The 22,818-nt window shown below is 49.3% G+C and overlaps 1 protein-coding gene across 5 annotated transcripts in view; it reads right to left on the bottom strand.

The window, feature by feature from the left end:
- Positions 1-13,495: 13,495 nt before the first annotated feature.
- Positions 13,496-22,818, bottom strand: part of CRYL1 (crystallin lambda 1) — a 122,428-nt gene continuing 113,105 nt past the window's right edge. For all 5 annotated transcript variants that reach the window (XM_001147202.7, XM_001147059.7, XM_009426694.4 and 2 more), the window contains 2 exons: positions 14,460-14,566; positions 13,496-14,069 (listed from right to left, as the gene is read on the bottom strand). In XM_001147202.7, the coding sequence (XP_001147202.1) occupies positions 13,956-14,069; positions 14,460-14,566 (221 nt within the window). In that variant the 3' untranslated portion in view covers positions 13,496-13,955. The remainder of the gene's footprint in view (positions 14,070-14,459; positions 14,567-22,818) is intronic.

Consider the following 22,818-nt stretch of genomic DNA (forward strand, 5'->3'; position numbering starts at 1 on the left):
AAGTTTGTTGGAGATGTTGGCATGGCGCAGGGTGAAGAGCCAGACTGTGACCAGTGCTGAGCCCACGGAGCCTTCCGAGGAGCCTCGCCAGGCGTCCCAGACTCGTCCTCGGAGAACAAAACGGGGAGCCTGTGCCACGTACCCCGGCCCTCCTTTGGTCATGGGCGGCCCTGCGGGCCTGGGCGTGGGCTTGTGCTGAGTGGGGGGTAGGGGGTTGGGGGGCCACCTCCCGCTGTGGTCAGGACAGGAAGCGGCTGGAAGAGCCGCAGGCAGAGGCGCTGGCGGGCCACGCTGCCCCAAGCAGGCTGCCAAGAGGGCCCCGTGCCCCTTGCCACAGTCCAGACTGGCGCTCCAGGCACCGCCCACGCGAGAAGGGACTCCCGAGGCCCAGTTGTGGTCCTGGTGGGAGCAGGGAAAGGAGGTCAGCCAGAGCTGGGTCCCAGATGGAGCGGAGTCCAGGCCTGCATGGTCCTGTGGAACTAGTCAGGGAAACTGAGATAGAGCCTCAGGCCAGGCAGCCCTGGAAAGGGTTACGGGTTAGCCAAAGCTGAGTGGAGCCAGCAGGGCGCAGGAGTCACCAGGCTTGCAGTCACGAGGCTCCTCCCTGCTAAGGCTGGCTCAGGAAAGCTGGGAAGGGAAGCAACGGGTTGGGGGAAGAAGGGAGGCAGGTGGTGCAAGGAGAAAGGGAGGCGAGGGGTAGGGGGAGGAAGGGAGGCGAGGGGTGGGGGGAAAGGGAGGCGAGGGGTGGGGGATCAAGGGAGGCGGGGGGTTGGGGGGGAAGGAAGGACAGGGGTTGGGGGGAACGGGAGGCAAGGCGGAGGGGAGAGAGGAGAGGGGTAGGGGGGAATGGAGGCGAGGGGTCTGGGTGGGGAAGGGAGGAGAGGGGTGGGGGGAAGGAAGGCAGGGGGTTCAAGGGAGGCGAGGGGTGAGGGGGAAGGAAGGCGAGGGCTGGGGGGGAAGGAAGGCGAGGGGTTGGGGGGGAAGGGAGGCAAGGAGGAGGGGAGAGAGGCGAGGGTTGGAGGGCAAGGGAGGCGAGGGTTGGAGGGCAAGGAAGGCGAGGGGTCGGGGTTGGGGAAAGGAGGCGAGGGGTGGGGGGAAGGAAGGCGAGGAGGGGAGAGCGGCGAGGGGTGGAGGGGAAGGGAGGCGAGGAGTCGGGGGTGGGGAAGGGAGGCAAGGGGTGGGCAGGAAAGGGAGGTGAGGTGGAGGGGAAGGCAGGAAGAGGACAAGGGGAGGCAAGGGGTGGGCAGGAAAGGGAGGTGAGGTGGAGGGGAAGGCAGGAAGAGGACAAGGGAAGGCAGGGTTGGGCGCACTGCACCGGGAGGCACCTTGCGGAACAGGTCGGGTCGGTGCTGGGGCCGGGCCTGGAATGTTCCTGCGTCCTCCTGGTCCTCCTTCTCTGGACTCCAGAGACTTGCCCTCTCTAGCAACCCTGCCCCGCATCACCCCTGCCTGGCTGGCTTCACCTCTCAGGAGGCACCAACGATGCGCACGCCCCCTTGTGCAGCCCGAAGGCCTTTCAAGTCCCGCTGGGCCATCTCCTCGCCAGCCCGAGGCCTCCTTGGCTGAACGAGGGTCTCGTTCAGCCGCGTCCCCCTCTGTCCTGCCTCCTGCGCCCCCTCTCACCGCAGGGAGCTCAGCCCCGCAGGGTCCCAGGACAAGGTGGTGACCGGTGCATGGGCTGCTCCCCCGCGCCTGGAGGCTGCCCAGTCCTAGCGCTGCCCCGGGGCCTCAGCTCTCCCCGCCCACCCGGACCGAGTCGACCCCGCGGAAAGCTGGCCTCGGAGGGTCGCAGGCATTCGCCGGGCGGCCCGCGCAAAGGCAGGGGCAGTCCAAGCACCGGCGGGACACGCGGCGCCCGTCACAGCCAGCAGTGCCCCGCACCGCGCAGCCCCAGCGACCCGCAGAGGGGCCAGGGCCCACCAGCCCCACTCTGGACCCCAGAGCGCCCAGGCCCGCGCAGCGCCACCAGCCCTGACCACAGGGCGCCGACTCCGCCGCCCCGGACGCCAGCCCGCAGCGCCCGCCCGCACACCACACACCACACACACATCACACACAGACCACACACACACACCCAATACACACCCAATACACACCACACACCTCACACACACCCATCACATACACACACACCAACACACACCTCACATACACACCACACACACCACACATACACCCAACACACACCACACACTTCACACACACCCGTCAAACACCACACACCTCTCACACACACCCAACACACACATCACACATACCTCACACACACACAACACACACATCACACACATACACCCCACACACCTCACACACTGCGCACATCACATGCACTACACACCCCTAAAAAACACACATATTACAAACACTTCAGACACATCCCCCACACACATCACACACCCAACACACACCTCACACACACCCATCACACACCTCACACATCTCAAACACATTACACACAATGGCACACCTCACACACTCATCACACACCTCACACACACTCCCATCACACACCTCAAACATCATCGCTATCACACACAACACAAACCTCACACACCCAACACATACAAACATCACACACCCAACACACACCACACACCCCACACATATCACACACGTCACACACATCACACACACTAAACACACCACACACACCCAGAAAACCCACATATTACACACACCACACACATCTCACACACCGCACACCACACACCCACACAACACACGTATCACACACACCTCACCACACACCACTCACACAACACACACCACACACAACACATATCATACACCAGCCACACCACACACACACACAGAAAACACACATCACACACACCTCACATGCATCACACACCACACACGTCACACACACCTCACATGCATCACACACCACACACGTCACACACACCCAACGCACACCACACACAGCCAACACACACCACACACATCACACATACCTCACACACGCACAGACACCACACCCCAAAGTACATATGACACACAAGTCACACACCTCACAGCCACACACAAAACACACACCACCACACCCAAAAACATATTACACACCATGCACACATTACAAAACATCTCACACAAGACACACATCACTCACAAAAAAATTCATATCACACACAACACACACGCCACATACCTCATACACACCACATACCTTGCACATATCACACCACACATGACACACATATCGCACGCCTCACACGCACACTACACACACACCCAATACGCACCACACACTTCACACACACACCCTTCACATACCCCCACACACCTCACACACGTCACACACACAACACACACCTCACCACACACAAAACACACACCCAGAAAACACACCTCACACACCACACACACAAAACATCATACACATCACACCACACACATAACACATCACACACATCTCACACATACATCATACGCATATCACACTCTACACACACCACACACACACTTCTCACACAAGCAAAAACATGGAAGCCACACACACAAAACATCACACACCACACACACAACACATACCTCACACACACATCACATGTATATCACACACACCTCACGCACAAAACACACAAACCACACCACCACACAAACCCAGAAAATACACCTCACACACCACACAAACACAAATCACACACACCACACACAAAACACACATATCACACACACCTCACACACACCACATGTGTATCACACTCTACACACACCTCACACGCACATTTCATACACAAGCAAACACACAAAAAGGCACACACAAAAAAACGTATCGCACACCACACACAAAACACATACCTCGCACACACCAAACACACACAGCGAACACACAATACACACACAAAAAAGACATATCACACATATACATACACACAAATATCACACACACCTACACAAAAACGTATCACACACCACATACAAAACATACACGCATCATACACCACTCACACACACCACACACAAAACAGACACATTGCACGTACACAAACACATCACACACTAAACACATACACCACACACCACACAAAAACACACATCACACACATCCAAAACACACACCACACGAAACACACATATCACACACCACACACACATTGAATCGCTTCAGTGCTCCCCTCGGAGGATGCGGCAGGGACAAGATCGCGTTGGGCTGAGCAGGTTTCCCCTTCCCGTTCTTTGAGGGGTTCTGTGGACTGAGCCGCAACAAATTCATATGTTGAAGCCCTAACGCCCCGAGTGACTGCATTTGGAGGTCGGGATTTTAGGAAGTAACGAGGTCTTAGGGTGGGGTCCTCATTCGAAAGGATTGGTGGCCTGAGCGCGCGCGGACACACACACCGACAGGCCCTGTGAGGACGCGGCGAGGAAGAGGCCGCCTGCAAGCCGCGAGCAGCCCGGCCGGCCCCTGACGCTGGCTCGCAGCCCCATGGCGTGAGAAGCAGTTCTCTGCGGGCTGAGCCTCCCGGGCGTGGCACTGCACGGTGGGGCAGCAGCCCCAGCAGGCGAAAGACCCCGTCAGAATTCCTCTTCCTGTTCCATTCCCTTTGTCCGGAGTTGGGCCCTCTATGGCAGCGACGCTGTGCAGAGACCTCGTGGCACCCTTCCTGGGAAGAGCACTCTCCAGCATCGTTTACTTAGCTGAGAGGGACTCAAAGGCCATAGGGAGGTGTCTGCGGTGCGTGAGCACCTGCGCCTCCGCGGGCATTCCCGCCTCATGCGGTTCTCACTGTGGTTCATCCACTGTCCACAGCGGCTGTTCACCCGGCCAGACACTGAAGTAACGACGCTCTCCATCATCTCATTCAAACCCCGCCAGGAGGTGCTAGGATCAGAGGAAATGAGGCCCAGAGCTAGGCTATGTGCCCAGGGCCACCTGCTAGCATGTGCTGCCCCAGAACCCAAGCGAAGGCAGTCTGGCCCAGAGCCTCAGCTGGTCATCTCTGCCTCCTGGTTGCTTCTCAAAGAGCCAGCCGACTCACGGGGGAGTTGTGTGATACTCATTTTCAATCCATGCCATTGTGTATATACTATCGTGCCGTGTGTACATACACACTCTGGTGTCATCATGTGCACACCGTCATGCCATGTGTGCATGCTGCTTGTCCTCTTGGCCACACCGCATTTCCCACTCTCCTGAAGGGGACAGATCTCGTCTGCTTGGTAGAATGACGGGCGCTCCTCCCCCTGCTCTCTCAGAGGTGTCCTTGCATCAGAGTTTGTGACAAGGCCTGAGCCGTGCACTTGGAGCTGAGGTTGCAGGATGTGCCTTAGCCGAGGGTCAGACTCTCCAACCACAGCTAGCCCCTACGTGTCCCTAGGGCCAGCCCTTGGCAATCCACCTTTCACAGGCCGGAAGCCCTTTTTTGTCATAAGCTCAAGACAGCAGTTTAACCTTCACCCACTCTAAATGCTGAATCATTGGTGGCATGCAGATCTGGTCTGACTTGCAACTTGGATGACGAAGGTGTCATGAGGCATTTCACTCTCCTTCCCTCACGCCCCACATCAGAACCATCAATAAGTTCTGTTGTTTCCACCTTCGCTCCTGGACCCTCTGTGCTCCCTTCTGTCCACACCAGCCACAGCCTGGATCTCTCCGGCCCTCTCCCTGTGCCCAGACTGCCTCCCTCGGTCCTTTCTGCGATCAGGACCCACCTGCTGTCTACCTTTGCACATCCTTGAGCTAAGAATGGGCTTTACATTTAAACAATTGGGGGAAAAGTAAAAAGAACAACACGTGGTGATATGTGGAAATTGTATGAACTTCAGGTTTCATTGTCCACACACAAGTTTTATTGGAACAGACACTACCACGCTGATTCACACACGTTACCCATGGCTGCTTTTGGACTACAAGGCAGTGTTGAGTTGTTGCAACACACTCCATGACACAGGATGGCCCACAAGCCTAACGTGTTCCACTATCTGGACCTTTATGGGAAAAATTTGCTGACCTCTGACTCCACACAGCAGCCAGTCATCTTTTCAAAATGCAAGTCAATTAAATCATGCCACTCCAGGGGCTTCCTTCTGCAATTAAATTCTGACCTAACCTTACAAAGTCCCAGAAGATCTAGCCCAGGTCCCTCTCCAGCCTTCTCTCTGTCCATCCCCCCACGCCCATGCTGCCTTCTGGCTTTTCCTGCACCGGGTGAGGCTCCTACTTCGGGTCCTGGGCTCGAAACACACTGTCTGCGAGGATCATTCCTTTCCAGAACCACACAGGGCTAGATCCTCCTTGTCATTCACATCTCAGAGGTTTTCCCAGCCACCCAACATGGAGTAGACATTCAGCTGCATACTGTCTCATCATCAGCTGCATTCTCTGATGGACACTTACCTCTGATCAGTATTGTTTCACACAGTATCCCCTGGACTTTGGACAGTAGATCAGTAACTGTTGAAGAGTAGGCAGTGGTGATGGTGACAGTGGTGATGGTGGTGGTGATGGTAATGGTGGTGGTAGCAGTGGTGGTGTTGATGGTGGTAGTAGTACTACCATCATGGTAGTAGTGATGATGGTATTGGTGGTGGTAGTGGTGATGGTAGCAGTGGTAGTCATGGTAGTGGTGGTGGTAACAATGGTATTGGTGGTGGTAGTAACAATGGTATTGGTGGTGGTAGTAACAATGGTATTGGTGGTGGTAGTGGTGATGTTGGTGGTGATAGTGATGGTAAAGTTGGTGTTGGTGGTGGTTGTAGTGATGATGGTATTGGTGGTAGTAGGGGTGGTGATGGTGGTGATGGTGATGATAATGGTGGTGTTGGTGGTGGTGTTGGTGGTAGTGATGGTGGTTGTGGTGGTGGTGGTAGTGATGGTGGTTGTGATGGTGGTGGTAGTGATGACAGTATTGGTGGTGGTGGGAATGGTGATGGTGGTGGTGATAGTGATGGTGATGGTGGTGGTGGTGGTAGATGGCAATGAGATGGTGATTGCAATTTTGAGTTAGTGGACATGCAGAAAGATCTTGGGAGGGACTGCACAACTCTGTACAGAGACAGCATCTGCTTTGCGTCAAGATGCTTGGGCTCTCAATGGTGTACAACCTGCCTGGCTCTACTGGGCCACTGGACAACTTACAACTTACAAATGCTGGGGCCTGTCAAACACATGAAACCAGTCGACAGAGGGCCCAGAGGTCATCTCCATGCACATGGCCACACAGACGTCCCCACAGCAGATAGAGAGAGCTCAATGTAAAAGCATCAAGGTGTTTGATATAAAAATAACACATGCTTATGGTGATAATGACAGAATAAAGAAAACCATAAAGAAGAAAATCAGAATTGCCCCAAAATAAGCAGGTTTCACATTTCCGTGTGCTTTCTTCCAGGTGTTTTCCACATAAATATTCATATGTAAGCTAATGGCTGACTCTCCTTATGTGACAGGCCAATGCCCTCTTTCTTCTAAACTGACCTATTTTCAAGGTGCCGAGAGATTAGTACACAATCTCCTCCTTCAGTAAGAAGCTCCAGGCTGGGCGCAGTGGCTGGTGCCTGTAATCCCAACACTTTGGGAGGCCAAGGCGGGAGGATTATGAGGTCAGGAGATTGAGACCATCCTGGCTAACACGGTGAAACCCCATCTTTACTAAAAATACCAAAAAAAAAATTAGCCGGGCATGGTGGTGGGTGCCTGTACTCGAGAGGCTGAGGCAGGAGAATGGCGTGAACCCGGGAGGCAGAGCTTGCAGTGAGTTGAGATCGTGCCATTGCACTCCAGCCTGGATGACAGAGACTCCGTTCAAAAAAAAAAAGCTCCGGTGTCAGCAGCCTTTACCACTTGAGGAAAACACCTTTCACACTCATGATCTACACTCAGGTGTGGGCTTGAAGCCCCCTCCATTCTGCCCCATCCTCCAAGGTGCTACAAGTGGGCAGTTTCCCCACGCCCATCAGCCTGGCAAAGGGATACCACCCTCCGCTCACTGGGAGCTCCACCTGTGTCTGTGGCCTTGCGCTTAGATCCTGCTGGGCACCTGCTATGAACAGCTCTGGGGCTCAGGACCAGGGATGCAAAGAGGACAAACGCAGAGTCCTTGGACTCAAGTCCCTTTATCAGGCTTTCATACTGCCACTCTGTGCCTGAGACACTTGTGTGAAGATGGCTTAGTCTTCTCTAGATGCCTTTGCTATGTGTAGAAGCTTCACCAATGATGATATTTTGTGCCATATTTACATACAGGATATTTGGTAACCTGTTTGTAGACATTTCTAGCTTTTGCCTACATAAACGAGAGAGTAATACAAGCAAAATGGTATGGAGAAAGATCTGAAGAGACAATGCCATGTTGACAGATACCCAAGGGCCTGTAATCCTCCTCTCAGTTGCCTGGTGGACTGTGCTAACGTCTCTGATGTCAGCCAGGCTAGGAGGAAGCCAACAGAACTAGAAAATGTTTGATGGCTGTATGGCTTGGGGGTTTAATCAGTGCTTCAGTTGCCCTTTGCACTTAGATGTGAGGTTGGTCTCAGGGTGACGCCCATAATGAAGGTAAACCATGACGACATGAAATGAAATGAGCACAGGATGAAGGTGAGCCAGCTGCACAAGCCCTGCGGGGTGGGACATCTTCCAGACACACACAAAGAGCATCGCCTTTAAGGGGCCAGGGCTGGAGGTTCAGGCCACCCCGACCACAATGCGCTTTTCTGCCGTCTGCAGCTCCTCCCTCCTATACCCTTTCATTCTTTCTTTCAACAATTATTTCTTTTTTCTTTCTCTTTTTTTTTTTTTTTTGAGACAGAGTTTCATTCTTGTCACCCAGGCTGGAGTGCAACAGCACGATCTCAGCTAACTCTGCCTCCCAGGTTCAAACAATTCTCCTGCCTCAGCCTCCCAAGTAGCTGGGATTACAGGTGCCCACAACAATGCCCGGCTAATTTTTTTGTACTTTTAGTAGAGATGGGATTTCACCATGTTGGCCAGGCTGGTCTCGAACTCCTGGCCTCAGGTGATCCACCCGCCTCGGCCACCCAAAGTGCTGGGATTATAAGCGTGAGCCACCACGCCTGACCTCAACAATTATTTCTTTAGCCCCTTCTATGGACCCGATGCTATTCCAGGTTGTAGGAATTCACCTCTATTAGGCTTTTCCTCTCTCTTTTTGGATTGACAACTGAGACATCACCTACTTTAGGAAACACCCCCTGACAGCCCTTGTCACCCACCAGGCTCAGCCCAGGGCCATTCCCGGGTGCTCCTAGGACACCCTGTGCATGGCTCTGTGGTTGCACTTGCAGCTTGAAATTATGCTTTTCTCTTCATGTGTGCATCTTCCCCACCAGACTGTGAACTTGTCATGGTCAAGGTCAACACAATTCCGTAGCCTCAGACGCCTACATAGTCCTTGCTCTAAACACATATATTGAATAAGGGAACTGTGGCAAAATCAGCAGTATTCACCTCTTTGAAGACAAAATGGTGACAACAGAGTGTGGAGGGAGCCTAGGCACTGGTCTTATGTTCTTCCCCGTCACCATGCAGGGCCAAGCTTCTTCCCACAGAACCACACACTCCCTCCCCTAGGCTGTCATGGCTCAGCAGTGCCCACCACGCCCCTGCTCAAACACCAGGCTACCAAGCAACTTCCTGGTCATGGTTGGGTCCTACTCTCCTGCCTACCCATCTTCTTCATCCCAGGAAACGGCAATTCTCCCTCCATCCACAGAAGAGTTGTCCTTGACGTTTACCTTTCTCTCATCCCCCACATGCTGTCTGCCCATCCTGTTGGCTTTACCTCCAAGACAGCTCCAGAATCTGGCTGCTGCTCCCCTCCTCCTTGCCACATCCTCCTCCAGACCTCTGCTGCCATCCCTGACCAAGACAGTGGCAAGAAAGCCTGGACTCCCTGCTTCCACCCCAGCCTCCGGACAGTCCTTTTTCCACCCAAGCCAGAAAGGGCTTTGAGAAACTGAGTGAGATGGCGCTGCTCCTCTGGCCTCCCACCTCACAGAGTATGAGCCAATCCTCCTGTCAGCCTTCGGGGCCCACCATCCCCATCTCGGTCTGTCCCCCGCCACCTCCTTCATTGCTGCCTCCTGCCACTCAGCCATATGGACCATCCAACTGCCCCTTGGATGCACCCCTTCAGCCTGGCCTCAGGGCCTCTGCCCTTCTGTTTTCTCTCCCTGCAGCACTCTTCCCTACAGCTCCCCATGGTCTCATTGCTCACTCCTGTGGGTCTCTGCACAAATGTTATCTTATTATCATCTTCCTTGATTACTTCTTTAGAATTGCACACACACGTGCAGACACACCCCACCTGTACACCCTGTCACTCTCTCCTGCTCCATTTTCTATCCACTTAATGAACACCCTTCTGATATAGTCTATACTTTGCCTCTTGATAGGCATATGTTTTGTTTTCCCCCACCAGAACTACCATATAAGCTCCATGAGGGAAAGTATTTTTTTGGCCTGTTTCATTCATTGCTGTATCCTCAATGCTTTGAATAGAGCCTGGCACACAGTAGATGCTCAATAAATGTATGTTAGATGAATCCATGGAAAGTTAATAAAACTGGCATTCTGGTTTTTCTGGCAGTCTTGCTAGTTGGATGAGCATGAGAAAAATCCCCTTCCAATTTATGCACTCGCAAGATAGTTTCCAGGCCTGCAAACCAAGTAGGAACCAGACATAAATTGTGGGGACCCCACTGCCAGCCTCTCGAGCTGAGCAGGCACAACAGAGCAGTCATGTGGATGCCATGCACATGAGTCCACGCTGCCGTTCAGGGAGAGAAGACATCTGGACTCCAAGACTAGCAGGAAGGGAACTGTGTGTGCACTATGCCACATTGAGCATTAATGTGGATGGAGATTATAGTTTCGCAGTTCTGAGAAAATGACTCAGAAACCAGTCAGGACAATATCTGACTCGGCTGGTCCTTCTGATTAACTTCCTATTTTTTAGTAGTAGCTCAGAGTGGATGAACCCAGCAAGCTCATGCGAGGAAGGCCAACATCCTAGTCATGTCACACTGGTATTGTGCACCCTCCATATGACATGACAAGGAGAGCGTGTCACCCCTGGGGTCTTCTTTCCAAGATCTAATTCAAGTCTAATCACAGCAAAAACATCAGATAAACCCAGACTGGGGCTCTTCTACAGGATACCTGGCTGGGGCTCTTTCAGAATGTCAAGGTCCTAAAAAGCAAGGTAAGGCTGAGAAATGGGCACAGACCAGAGGAGACTGGGTGATGGAACAAAGACATGCAATGTGAGCTCCTGGATGGGATCCTGGAAAGAGGATATTTATGGGAAAACTGGCACATGAAATTATACAGCCACTAAACTCATAAAGCAACCAAGCGCTTTGGTAGCCAGACCCCAGGGACGGCAAACTGAAAAGCAGAAAGGCCCCCATAAGCCACAGCTGATTGCTTTGAAGCCCTCCCACTCATCTCTGAAGGGCCTGTTGCTTGGGTTTTGTGTGAGGTTAGGCTCACATACCCCACTCTCCCTTCAGCTCTGTGTTGGGCCAATTCCTGACTCTATCCAGCTGTTTCCATAACTGTCTTCCTGAAGCTGGGCCCATAACCACAAATGAGCTCGCTGCTGTTCTCAAGCCTGAAAAGCCTGACTTTTTCAGCCCTTACGTGAGACTCTGGGCACTCCCACAGCCGATCACTCCTCATTGCACACTGTGCCTGCTTCAAGCAAAATCATGAAGCACTTCTGTCTGCTTCCTTCTGCCAAAACATGCCTGATATCCACACAAAATACCTGACAGCAAAAGTGGGAAAATAGAACTTATATGAATCGATGTACCTCCAAGCCATGCACAGTTCCGCCCTGCATGCTGGCGCCAGTGCTGCCCAGGGCTGCTGTGGCCGCTCCTCTTGGAATGTGTGGCTCAGGGATGCCATGAGCCCAGCAGGCCATGGTTGGGGCCACCTGCACCCCACGCCCCCCTCGTTTCAGCGACCCCACATCTGGACCTGGGAACTGCAGATGGCCTTGGCGGGCTCATCAGGGGAGTCCTGCAGGCACAGGGGACAGCGCAGTGACAGGGCCAAGACCTGGGAGTGTGCAGAAGGAAAGCAGCCAAAGCTGGAGGCTTCAGGGAGGAGCGCAGACCTGACGGAAAGGAACTCTGTCAGTAGGTCACAGGGTGTGAGGGGTGAGGGATTTAGTCACCAGTTAAGGAATTTCTGAAACTTAATCAGATGAAGGGAAGGATCCTTTTCCTGCTGAAGCCTCCTTCATGTCTGGCCACATCGCCTTTTCAGTGAAGCTTGCATATCATGGCACTCACATTTCCTGCCTCTCCCCTAATCTCTTTATCTTGTGGGTGACATCAGCTCCAGCCTCCTCGCCTCTCTCGGGTCCTGTGGGGACTGTGGGTTCCACCTGGGATGGTTTCTGCGTTCACTGCCCAACTCACTCTCACATGGACCCCAACACTCTCTGCCTCCAGGTCGGCACCTTCTGCTGTGGGATGAGCTTTCTGAGGGCCTGATCTGATTGGGGCAACTCCTTGCCTGAGGAACGCTTGGCTCTAGGTGAAGGCCCAGCCATTGGCACAGCCCCTGGATTCTTCCCTACCTGGCTCCACTCAGGGTCCCCTCCAGGGCTCCTTTTTGGTCAGGGTGGGCAGCTCCTCATTTCCAGAGCACTCCAGCCCTTCCCCATGCTCTCCTTCTCCCAGAAGGGCTGGCTGACTCCACCTGTTACCCGAGCCCCCTCAGGTTGGCCACCTCCTCAAGACCTTCCAGGGCACATGGGGCAGGCAGCTGGCCAGGCTCTCCTGTGTTGGATTCCTCTGGAGCACCAGTCCTGTTTTATTCTCAATTAATGTTCTTTTATGGTGACCTTCTGAAGGGCAGGGGCCACCTGTGGGACGCCTGGCACATCACAGCCACTCAGCGCATGCTGTGAGAATAAATGAGTGCGATGCAGAAGTCTGTGAGCACAGGTTAGCCACGATGACCACTTCCACACGGCTCCTGACCGGGGCACTGCGTCCAACACCTCCACAGCCCTGCCCCAAGGAAAGGCAGCTCCCTGCTGGACGAAGCTGGGCACCAGAAGCTGCAAGGCTGGGAAGTGTCAGGGGAGCCCACTGGTGGCATCTGGCCACTGTGGTGTGCATGGCCTTGTGGGTGGTGGGGCATGTGATGGTACTCCCAGAGTGTTTTGGGACTAGATCTAGGAAAAGACCACATCAAAGACAATAATGGAGTGTTGGATCAAACAGGTACTTTAGTGTAGAACTTTGGTGCCTTTAATTTGCTACAGACGTGGGGTGTCTAAGGGCTGGGCAGTCAGTGATGTTTCCCAAACATCATCTGACCATAGAGCCTCAGGGTACCATGGAGCCTGCTCTGGGAAAAGCCCACATTGCTGGATTTCTGCTGAGTGACGGACAAAGGGCCTGGAAAAAAGTATCTGCTTATGACTTATGCGTCATGGTCACCCTAAAATATGCCGGCCATCAGGATCAAATGCTGTGTTTCTCATAAAAAACCAAAAGAGAAAAGATGTCTTTAAGGAATCAAAAACTTTTATTCAGAATAAGCATTAGCAAAATGAAGGTAGGTGCCTCATAAATGCAGGGCCCCAGAGTACTCAGAAAGGGATTAGAAAATAATTACAAAAATATTTTGCCACATATTAACATGAAACTACAATCACTGGCTGTAAAATATAGTCAAATGCAATCAAGCTGAAAAGAAAAGGTGAAAATCTCCAGGTTATCTGCCCAGGTGGCAGGAAATCGACAGCCCCGAGAACGCAAGTGCTGCTGTGCCACCAGGCCCAGGGCTATGATCCAAAGTGACGGGCAGACTACCGGCCTGCACCACCCCACTCAGGCTGCACACAAGACAGCCAGCTTAGGATCTCCGTGGGCTGCTACCTATGTCACAGAGGGCTGATTAAGAGCTTGCAGTGTTCCCAAATAGGGCCTCCAATGAGAGGAGTGGAAGCTGCATTACAAGAAATTCACTGGGGCTGCACCTGACTCTTCAACTTGGCGAGTCTCATGAGGCACTCGTCCCTCCACTGCCTCCTGGCAGCTAAGTGCTCTGGGTCATCAGGGACCTTCATGCACATGTCCTGCAAGAAGGAGAAGGAAAAAAAGGACAATAAAGAGGAAATAATTTATCAGGAGTGTAATTATTGCTCTTGTTTATGCAAACTGTGCAGAAACTGCTTTCAAAGACAAAAGCAGTAAACCCTCAATGAACAGCAGCTTTCCAAATCTTGAAAGACCTCAGTCCCTCAGAGACAAGTCACAATGAGCTATCAGTTCACTGGTCCCCTGTCCTTAAGGTGTCCTGGTGACACGATGGAAGTATGAACAAAGTTATGAATGAGGAACCACCAAGATCAAGGGCAAAGATTCCAGCTGCAGATGCAGGCCCACCCGCTGCAGAGGTGAGGGGCAGCAAGTGCTCCAGGTGGCCAACATTCTTCTCTGCAGTGAGTTGCAGAGAAGTTACATACCTGGTTAACCTTCTCAGCAGTGGCCCTGGAAAACTCTGGAATGGGTCCAAAAGTCTGTAGGACATGTTTTATGCCTTCGCTGTATCTGTCGCAGTAGCTTAACATACCTGGAATTGCATGAAGACAAGAATCCACAATCTCAGAAAAAACATTCTTGGTTATATTTAAACTCAGAAATGCATTCAGAGAGTTTCACCCTGGGGTCAGATAAGCTACACTCTTCCCTCCCTGTAAAGACAAGACAGAGCTGGGGAATGTGTAAGGGCCTGCTGGCACTGGAGAAGCGACCCTCCCCATTACCCACTGTCCACGCTGGCTCCTGGGGGTTCGAATGCCAAAAAGTGCTGGTCGTGGCTGGGCCCGGTAGCTCATGCCTGTAATCCCAGCACTTTGGGAGGCCAAGGCAGGTAGATCACCTGAGGTTGAGAGTTCAAGAGCAGCCTAGCCAACATGGTGAAACCCCGTCTCTACTAAAAATACCAAAAATCAGTCAGGTGGCGTGGCAGGTGCTTGTAATCTCAGCTACTCAGGAGGCTGAGGCAGAAGAATCGCTTGAACCCAGGAGGCAGAGGTTGCAGTGGGCTGAGATCGCGCCACTGTACTCCGGCCTGGGCAACAGAGCGAGACTCCGTCTCAAAAAAAAAAAGTGCCAGGTCCCTCAGACCTTGCATGCCACCTCTGCTGGTGCATCTCATGGGACCCTCCAGTTGGCCTGCGTTCACACACTGATTTGTTGGCTATCACAGTAAGTCCTAATGTCACCAAGTGTTTCCTCCAACCATGGGTGTACAAGGTTATTTGTGTACAACGTTTGAATGCATTTTCCAAGAATTAAAAATGTCAGATCTCAGGTAAATGGATCTGGGTGGATGGAGCCAGGTGCTCATCTGCACAAGCCCCCATGCACGCTCCCCACGCTCCTGCTGCTCCCCAGCCTCGGAGAGCCATGATTTCTCAGATTCTAAGGAGAGGGCCCTGGGACTTTGGTGAAGAGATGCAGGAAGAGGCTTATCCTGGAGGGAGAGGGAGGGAGCCGCACGGGCTAGGCTGACTGTGCGAGAATGGGGTGCGCCCAGGGGAAAGCGCAGGCCAGTCACGGCCCCCACCCAGCACTGGCCTGCCCCGACCCGCTGGGCCCCGCAGACTTACTCTCCCTCACATTCCTCCCCTCCCTGCTGCCGGGAGGCGAACGGGCTGGTGCCGGCCTGTGCTTAGCAAGTCAAGTCAGAAGCCAGGGCCGGGATCCTGGAAGAGGAGGAGGAGGCGTTTCTAGTCCTGGGCGCCATGGAGGACATAGGCTGGGCTACTGCTGCGACCCTGACCCATTTCCCACATCTTTCAAACCCTTAAAGGCTCAGCAGCTGGTCAGTCCGCCTACAAAGGTAACATGGGGACAAACGAAGCCGCAGAACGTGCAGAGCCTGCCCCAGCTCAGCTTCCCACTCCCCACAAAAACTGTGGATGATTAACTTAAAATACGAACCATCGGTACTAGATACGCTCAAAAAGCAAAAAAATAAACAAACAAACATCATCTTTGGGGTTTAGTTTTGATTGACCTATGCTGATTTGAAAGCCTAAAATCATTGGGTTGCAATTTATTTGCTTCAAATAGTTCTTCTCTCTCAGTGTGTTAAAATTTCCCCCAAAATGGTTTTGAAGGGTAAAAGACTCAAACACACCAACTTTTCTGACATTAGCACCTGAAATTAACTGATGGGTACTCTGTTTATAAAAGAAGGGGTTTCATCTCATTTAACCTAAGTGTTAATTTGGCAGTGCAGAATTCCGGAAGTCTCCTGAGCTTTCCAGCACTGGATAAGTACTGTAGATGGCTTAGCATTTCTGGAGAACAGAAAACAACCTACACATTTATTTCATTTGGGAAATTATTTACTTCACTTTTGCTAGTTGCTTATTTATTAAAACTAAAGGAGACAAAATCTAGACACAAATACAGTTTATTCCTTCCTTTTGGGGTGGGGGAGGGCAGAGACACAAGAATCAAGTTGAAAATACATTAAATTAGAAGAAAATGGAAAGAGCTGCTGTGGCTGCATATCCCCCCACTTGCAGGCAGGCAGGCGCCCTCACGAGACCCCTCAGCAGCCAGTTCCATCTCCCTCTCCTACCAGAGCAGCCACAGGCCAGGGGTTCAGTTCACGCAGCACTTGCTCTCTGGAACATGTCACATTCTCTGAGCAAGTGTTCATCTCTCCCTGTTCTGTGAAACCATTTGAACCTCCCAGGAGTTTTCTAGAACTTTCTTTCCTTTCTGCCTTTGTAACGTTTTAAAGGGACATTGATTTCTACAAAATTTTTATTCTGTTTTATTCTGTTTTGTAGAAATAAATGTCCCTTTAAAATTTATCATGCTGGAATTCATAATAGTGCAATTCATAATTTTCCCCATTTTTATTCAGGAAACCCTTTAAAATGTCAATCTTACTGATACAAAAACTTTCTGTAACATGCTCTTGGGATGAAGAGCCTCACTGTCTGTGACGAAGTTTAGGCGCCCACACCACGTGCTCACCATGAGATGGGTGCAGCCTCCGGTGCTCCAAGGGCAGGAGTTCTCAGTGACTTAGACTCACGACCTGCATCTGCCTGATTATTTACAACCATGTCCCAGTAAACTTATGACTGTGACTGTTATTTGCAACTCCTCCCCTTCCATTTTAGGGAGGTGTAATTTATTTTCAACAATTATTTTGGCTTCTCTACACCACGAGAGGAGAATTGGGTGTAAATTACTCTAAAATGCCAATTTCTTTGGAAATAGGAAAAATACAACACAGCCCACTTCACTTTTGATCCCCTGGTCTGCCCTTCCCCACTATTTCTATCTAATCCAGCCTCCCCTGTATTTTTTCTTCTGTGCTTCCATGCCCTCTGTCCCTTTGAGTTCTAATTCTTCCAAAACCCTTGCAGAGCTTGGCTTTTTAGAAGATTCTGAACCTAATTTCTTAAGAGATGCTTATCCAGAAAAAGACAAAGAGTAGAAAAAAGAATTGATTCTCATGAGATTGGATGTAGCTTAACTTGCTGCTTTCTAACTTGCGAGCCTTGGGCTGTGGGCCTCTGAGGGACAGTGGGTTTGAATGCCCCAGGTGCACAGGCAGGAATCCTTTCTGTTCCCATGTATGCAGCAGGCACCAGAGGAGGCCTTAACCCCAGCCCGAGGCCACAGCCACTAGGAGGGATTCCAGGCATCAGCTCCTTGGAGAGCCTTAATTGCCACCCATACATGGGAAGTCCGGTTTCTTTCACACAGCTATGAACCCACACCTGTATGAATTCACCTGCTTTTTAGAGACAGGGTTTCACAGAACTCATTAAGGAAGATCAAAAATGCCTCAAAGCACAGAGCGACATTATCTCATTCCTACTCTTAGGATCAAATTCCCACCTGAGTGAGGACTTGCCCAGGGTAGGGGAGGCAGAACCGACCTGGGCCCCTCACCTCACCTCAGCAAGTCCCCGCCCATCAGCTCACCTGCTTCCACTGGCTGGCAAATAATTGCTTCCCATCAATCAACCAAACCCACCAGCCACCAGGCATCTCAGTTTTAAAAAAGGCAAGTGTCTACACAGGAGAGGAAATCTGTGAGGCAAAATGGTAAATAAACATCCACTTCCCCTGGAGGCGATTTCCACGCTGCCAGATTCTGAGATGTCCTCATTTCAAGTGGAACAAAATGCAGGAGGAACCCAAACAGCCCCAGGGACAAGGCTGAGCGGTTCCTCTCTCTACTGACCTGCGAGTCTAAAGCTTAGCAAAGAAACAAACCCGGCTGGGAAACTCTAGGTACCTGGTTCCAGAGGCTTCTCCATGCCATAGCAAAATCCTAATCTTGTGATTTTTGTACATTGATTTTGTATCCTGAGACTTTGCTGAAGTTGCTTATCAGCTTAAGGAGATTTTGGCCTGCATTCTTATACACCAACAATAGACAAACAGAGAGCCAAATCATGAGTGAACTCCCATTCACAATTGCTTTAAAGAGAATAAAATACCTAGGAATCCAACTTACAAGGGACGTGAAGGACCTCTTCAAGGAGAACTACAAACCACTGCTCAAGGAAATAAAAGAGGATACAAACAAATGGAAGAGCATTCCATGCTCATGGGTAGGAAGAATCAATATCATGAAAATGGCCATACTGCCCAAGGTAATTTACAGATTCAATGCCATCCCCATCAAGCTACCAATGACTTTCTTCACAGAATTGGAAAAAACTACTTTAAAGTTCATATGGAACCAAAACAGAGCCCGCATCACCAAGTCAATCCTAAGCCAAAAGAACAAAGCTGGAGGCATCACACTACCTGACTTCAAGCTATACTACAAGGCTACAGTAACCAAAACAGCATGGTACTGGTACCAAAACAGAGATATAGATCAATGGAACAGAACAGAGCCCTCAGAAATAACGCTGCATATCTACAACTATCTGATCTTTGACAAACCTGAGAAAAACAAGCAATGGGGAAAGGATTCCCTATTTAATAAATGGTGCTGGGAAAACTGGCTAGCCATATGTAGAAAGCAGAAACTGGATCCCTTCCTTACACCTTATACAAAAATCAATTCAAGATGGATTAAAGACTTAAACCATAAAAGACTTGAACATAAACCATTAAAGACTTTAAACCTAAAACCATAAAAACCCTAGAAGAAAACGTAGGCATTACCATTCAGGACATAGGCATGGGCAAGGACTTCATGTCTAAAACACCAAAAGCAATGGCAACAAAAGACAAAATTGACAAATGGGATCTAATTAAACTCAAGAGCTTCTGCACAGCAAAAGAAACTACCATCAGAGTGAACAGGCAACCTACAAAATGGGAGAAAATTTTCACAACCTACTCATCTGACAAAGGGCTAATATCCAGAATCTACAATGAACTCAAACAAATTTACAAGAAAAAAACAAACAACCCCATCAAAAAGTGGGCAAAGGATATGAACAGACACTTCTCAAAAGAAGACATTTATGCAGCCAAAAAACACATGAAAAAATGCTCACCATCACTGGCCATCAGAGAAATGCAAATCAAAACCACAATGAGATACCATCTCACACCAGTTAGAATGGCAATCATTAAAAAGTCAAGAAACAACAGGTGCTGGAGAGGATGTGGAGAAATAGGAACACTTTTACACTGTTGGTGGGACTGTAAACTAGTTCAACCATTGTGGAAGTCAGTGTGGCAATTCCTCAGGGATCTAGAACTAGAAATACCATTTGACCCAGCCATCCCATTACTGGGTATATACCCAAAGGACTATAAATCATGCTGCTATAAAGACACATGCATACGTATGTTTATAGCGGCATTATTCACAATAGCAAAGACTTGGAACCAACCCAAATGTCCAACAATGATAGACTGGATTAAGAAAATGTGGCACATATACACCATGGAATACTATGCAGCCATAAAAATGATGAGTTCATGTCCTTTGTAGGGACATGGATGAAATTGGAAATCATCATTCTCAGTAAACTATCGCAAGAACAAAAAAACCCAACACTGCATATTCTCACTCATAGGTGGGAATTGAACAATGAGAACACATGGACACAGGAAGGGGAACATCACACTCTGGGGACTGTGGTGGGGTGGGGGGAGGGGGGAGGGAGAGCATTGGGAGATATACCTAACGCTAGATGACGAGTTAGTGGGTGCAGCGCACCAGCATGGCACATGTATACATATGTAACTAACCTGCACATTGTGCACATGTACCCTAAAACTTAAAGTATAATAATAATAAATAAATAAATAAATAAATAAAATCCTAATCTGTATTTATTCCTCTCTCTGCACTTGTGAATCTTTTTGGAAGAATTTTAAAAACCAAAAATAAAACAACAACGAAAAAAACTAGAAAAGTAGTACGTGAAACAAACAAGACAAAGCTCTGTTTGAATATAACATATATTAAGGACTTAACAGGTGCCAGCAATCCAGCTAAGAGCTTCCATCTGGTTCAATTCTCACACCACCCTGAGGAAGCAGTTACTGTTGTCCCCATTTCACAGATGGGGAAACTGAGATGCAGTGAACTTAAGTCATTTGCCCAAGGTTATACAGCCAGTAGGCTGGAAAGCCAGGGTAAGGAGCCGGCCCGCTGGCTCCACAGGCCAGAAGCACCATTCTGAGTGCCCGTCTTTCAGGGGTGTTGTTTGTAAAAGGAGCCAAAAGGCAATGGCACGCTGGCCTCCTGTTTCTCAGAAACTATTTCATTAGATTAAAAATAAATCCTAAAATATTTGCACTAGTTCTAGATAAATGGTAGCTTTTCAGGCTAATAACTACCCTTAACCTGAGATGCTGGCTTTATGAAAACAGTATCAGAAAAGAAGAAAAATTCTCCCAACTCCAATCTTGATATATTCTGGGTGACACAGGGAAGAATGATAAACATTTCTATGGGTTCCCAGCCAGATCTTATAACTCTCCAACTCTGGTCTTTGGAATGCTCTGAAGTTGAAAACTACATCCGTCCACCATTATCATATGAAGCCAATTAGGTTTTCTTATCATATCTGCTTTGTTTGAAAAATTGTTATGGGCCTCCTTCCTGTCTGCCACTCTATTTGATTCTTGAGTTTCTGGTTTCATTGGCTTCTGTTTCTATTTGTTTGAAAGTCAAAGCTGTTCTCAGTTCTGTCCCTATCTATTTCTTATGATTCCTCAATTATCTTATTTTTCTCAAGAAAAAAAAAAGGAGAAAGAAAAACACAGTGGTTTTCAGGCAGCGTCTGTATACATTTCAAATGTATAAATTTCTATACATTTCAAATGCTTAAGTATATATACAAATCTACATACATTTCAAATGCTTAAGTATATATACAAATCTATATACATTTCAAATGCTTAAGTATATATACAAATCTATATACATTTCAAATGCTTAAGTATATATACAAATCTATATACATTTCAAATGCTTAAGTATATATAAAAATCTACATACATTTCAAATGCTTAAGTATATATACAAATCTATATACATTTCAAATGCTTAAGTATATATACAAATCTACATACATTTCAAATGCTTAAGTATATATACAAATCTATATACATTTCAAATGCTTAAATATGCTCACAAGTTTTGAGGTTCTGGTTGAAAACACCATTTGAAATGATCTAGACTTTGTGTTAATAATACAAGAAAACTCTTGTTTCACTGCATGAGGCCATCTTTCTCTACATTATCTTCTTCTATTCAGTGGTTATCTTCCCAAAAAACTAACACACAAGTGCTGGAGCAGATTCCCCTCTTCCCTTCACTCCTCTTAGCTCTTCTTAGCTTGATTCTGATAAGGACTGAAGCAGAGAACACACGGCCCATCCACTTCAGAAATAATCTGTGCACCTGCTGTATGCAGGAACATGTCTAGTCAAGCTGCCTTGAATTATTCATTGGACAGCATATTTCATTAACTACTGTGAAAATTGACTGAACTATTACCAAAATGTAATACTGAAATTACAGAACTGAAGTCAAACAGACTGAGAGAGGTCACCAACTCTCAACCTCCGCTCTCACAGAGGGAGTTTCCTCTCAACATCTAAACCTCCCACAGGCAGGCAACCACATCCCCTTTTCAGCTTACCCACTTAAAGCATGGGCCTTTCCTGGACATCAGCTCCTGTTACTAGAAAGTTCTTCCTGCCATGTACTGAGCCCAAACCTGTCTGTCTGCTTGCCATTTCCAGTCTTTCACTCCACTTCCGCCCCCACAAAACATACAGACCGAGAGACATGCAAGAGACTCTGGTCACTTTTTTCTGGATAAGCCCCAGCTTCTCAGTATCCTTTGTTAAATGCAGACCATGGAGCTGCATACAATATTTCTTTTCTCTTTCTATATGTTTTCCAAGTTAGTAATATTATTAATCTATAGTAATTGTAGAAATTTATAACACAGACAAGCAAAAAGATACTAAAAGTTACTTATAGTCTCAGTACCAAGAGATAGCTGGCAATAATAACATCTAGGTTACATCTCTCTCCAGATTTTATACATAGTTTTAAAATTTTACTTTGTTTTAATTTGCTATAGGTTTTATTGGTTATCAAATGACATTTTCTTTTTGGATCAATTAAAATCTGGTTGACAGAGTTTCATTCTTGGAAGTTTCTTGTCCTTCCCAAGTCGTCTTTCCTTTAGAGTTACCAGATCACAGATAATGGGCTCAGACCTAATTCCCCCCAAGCCTTCTGGAGGCAGCATCTGGCCAATGTCTGGTCTGCCCCACCCATATGCCCCTCCTCAGCTCCCAGCCTGTGGAAGCCCTCCCTCACTATAGGCTCCCTAGCCTTCTAGA

This window comes from Pan troglodytes, chromosome 14 (assembly GCF_028858775.2).
Source record: "Pan troglodytes isolate AG18354 chromosome 14, NHGRI_mPanTro3-v2.0_pri, whole genome shotgun sequence".
Lineage (NCBI taxonomy): Eukaryota > Metazoa > Chordata > Mammalia > Primates > Hominidae > Pan > Pan troglodytes.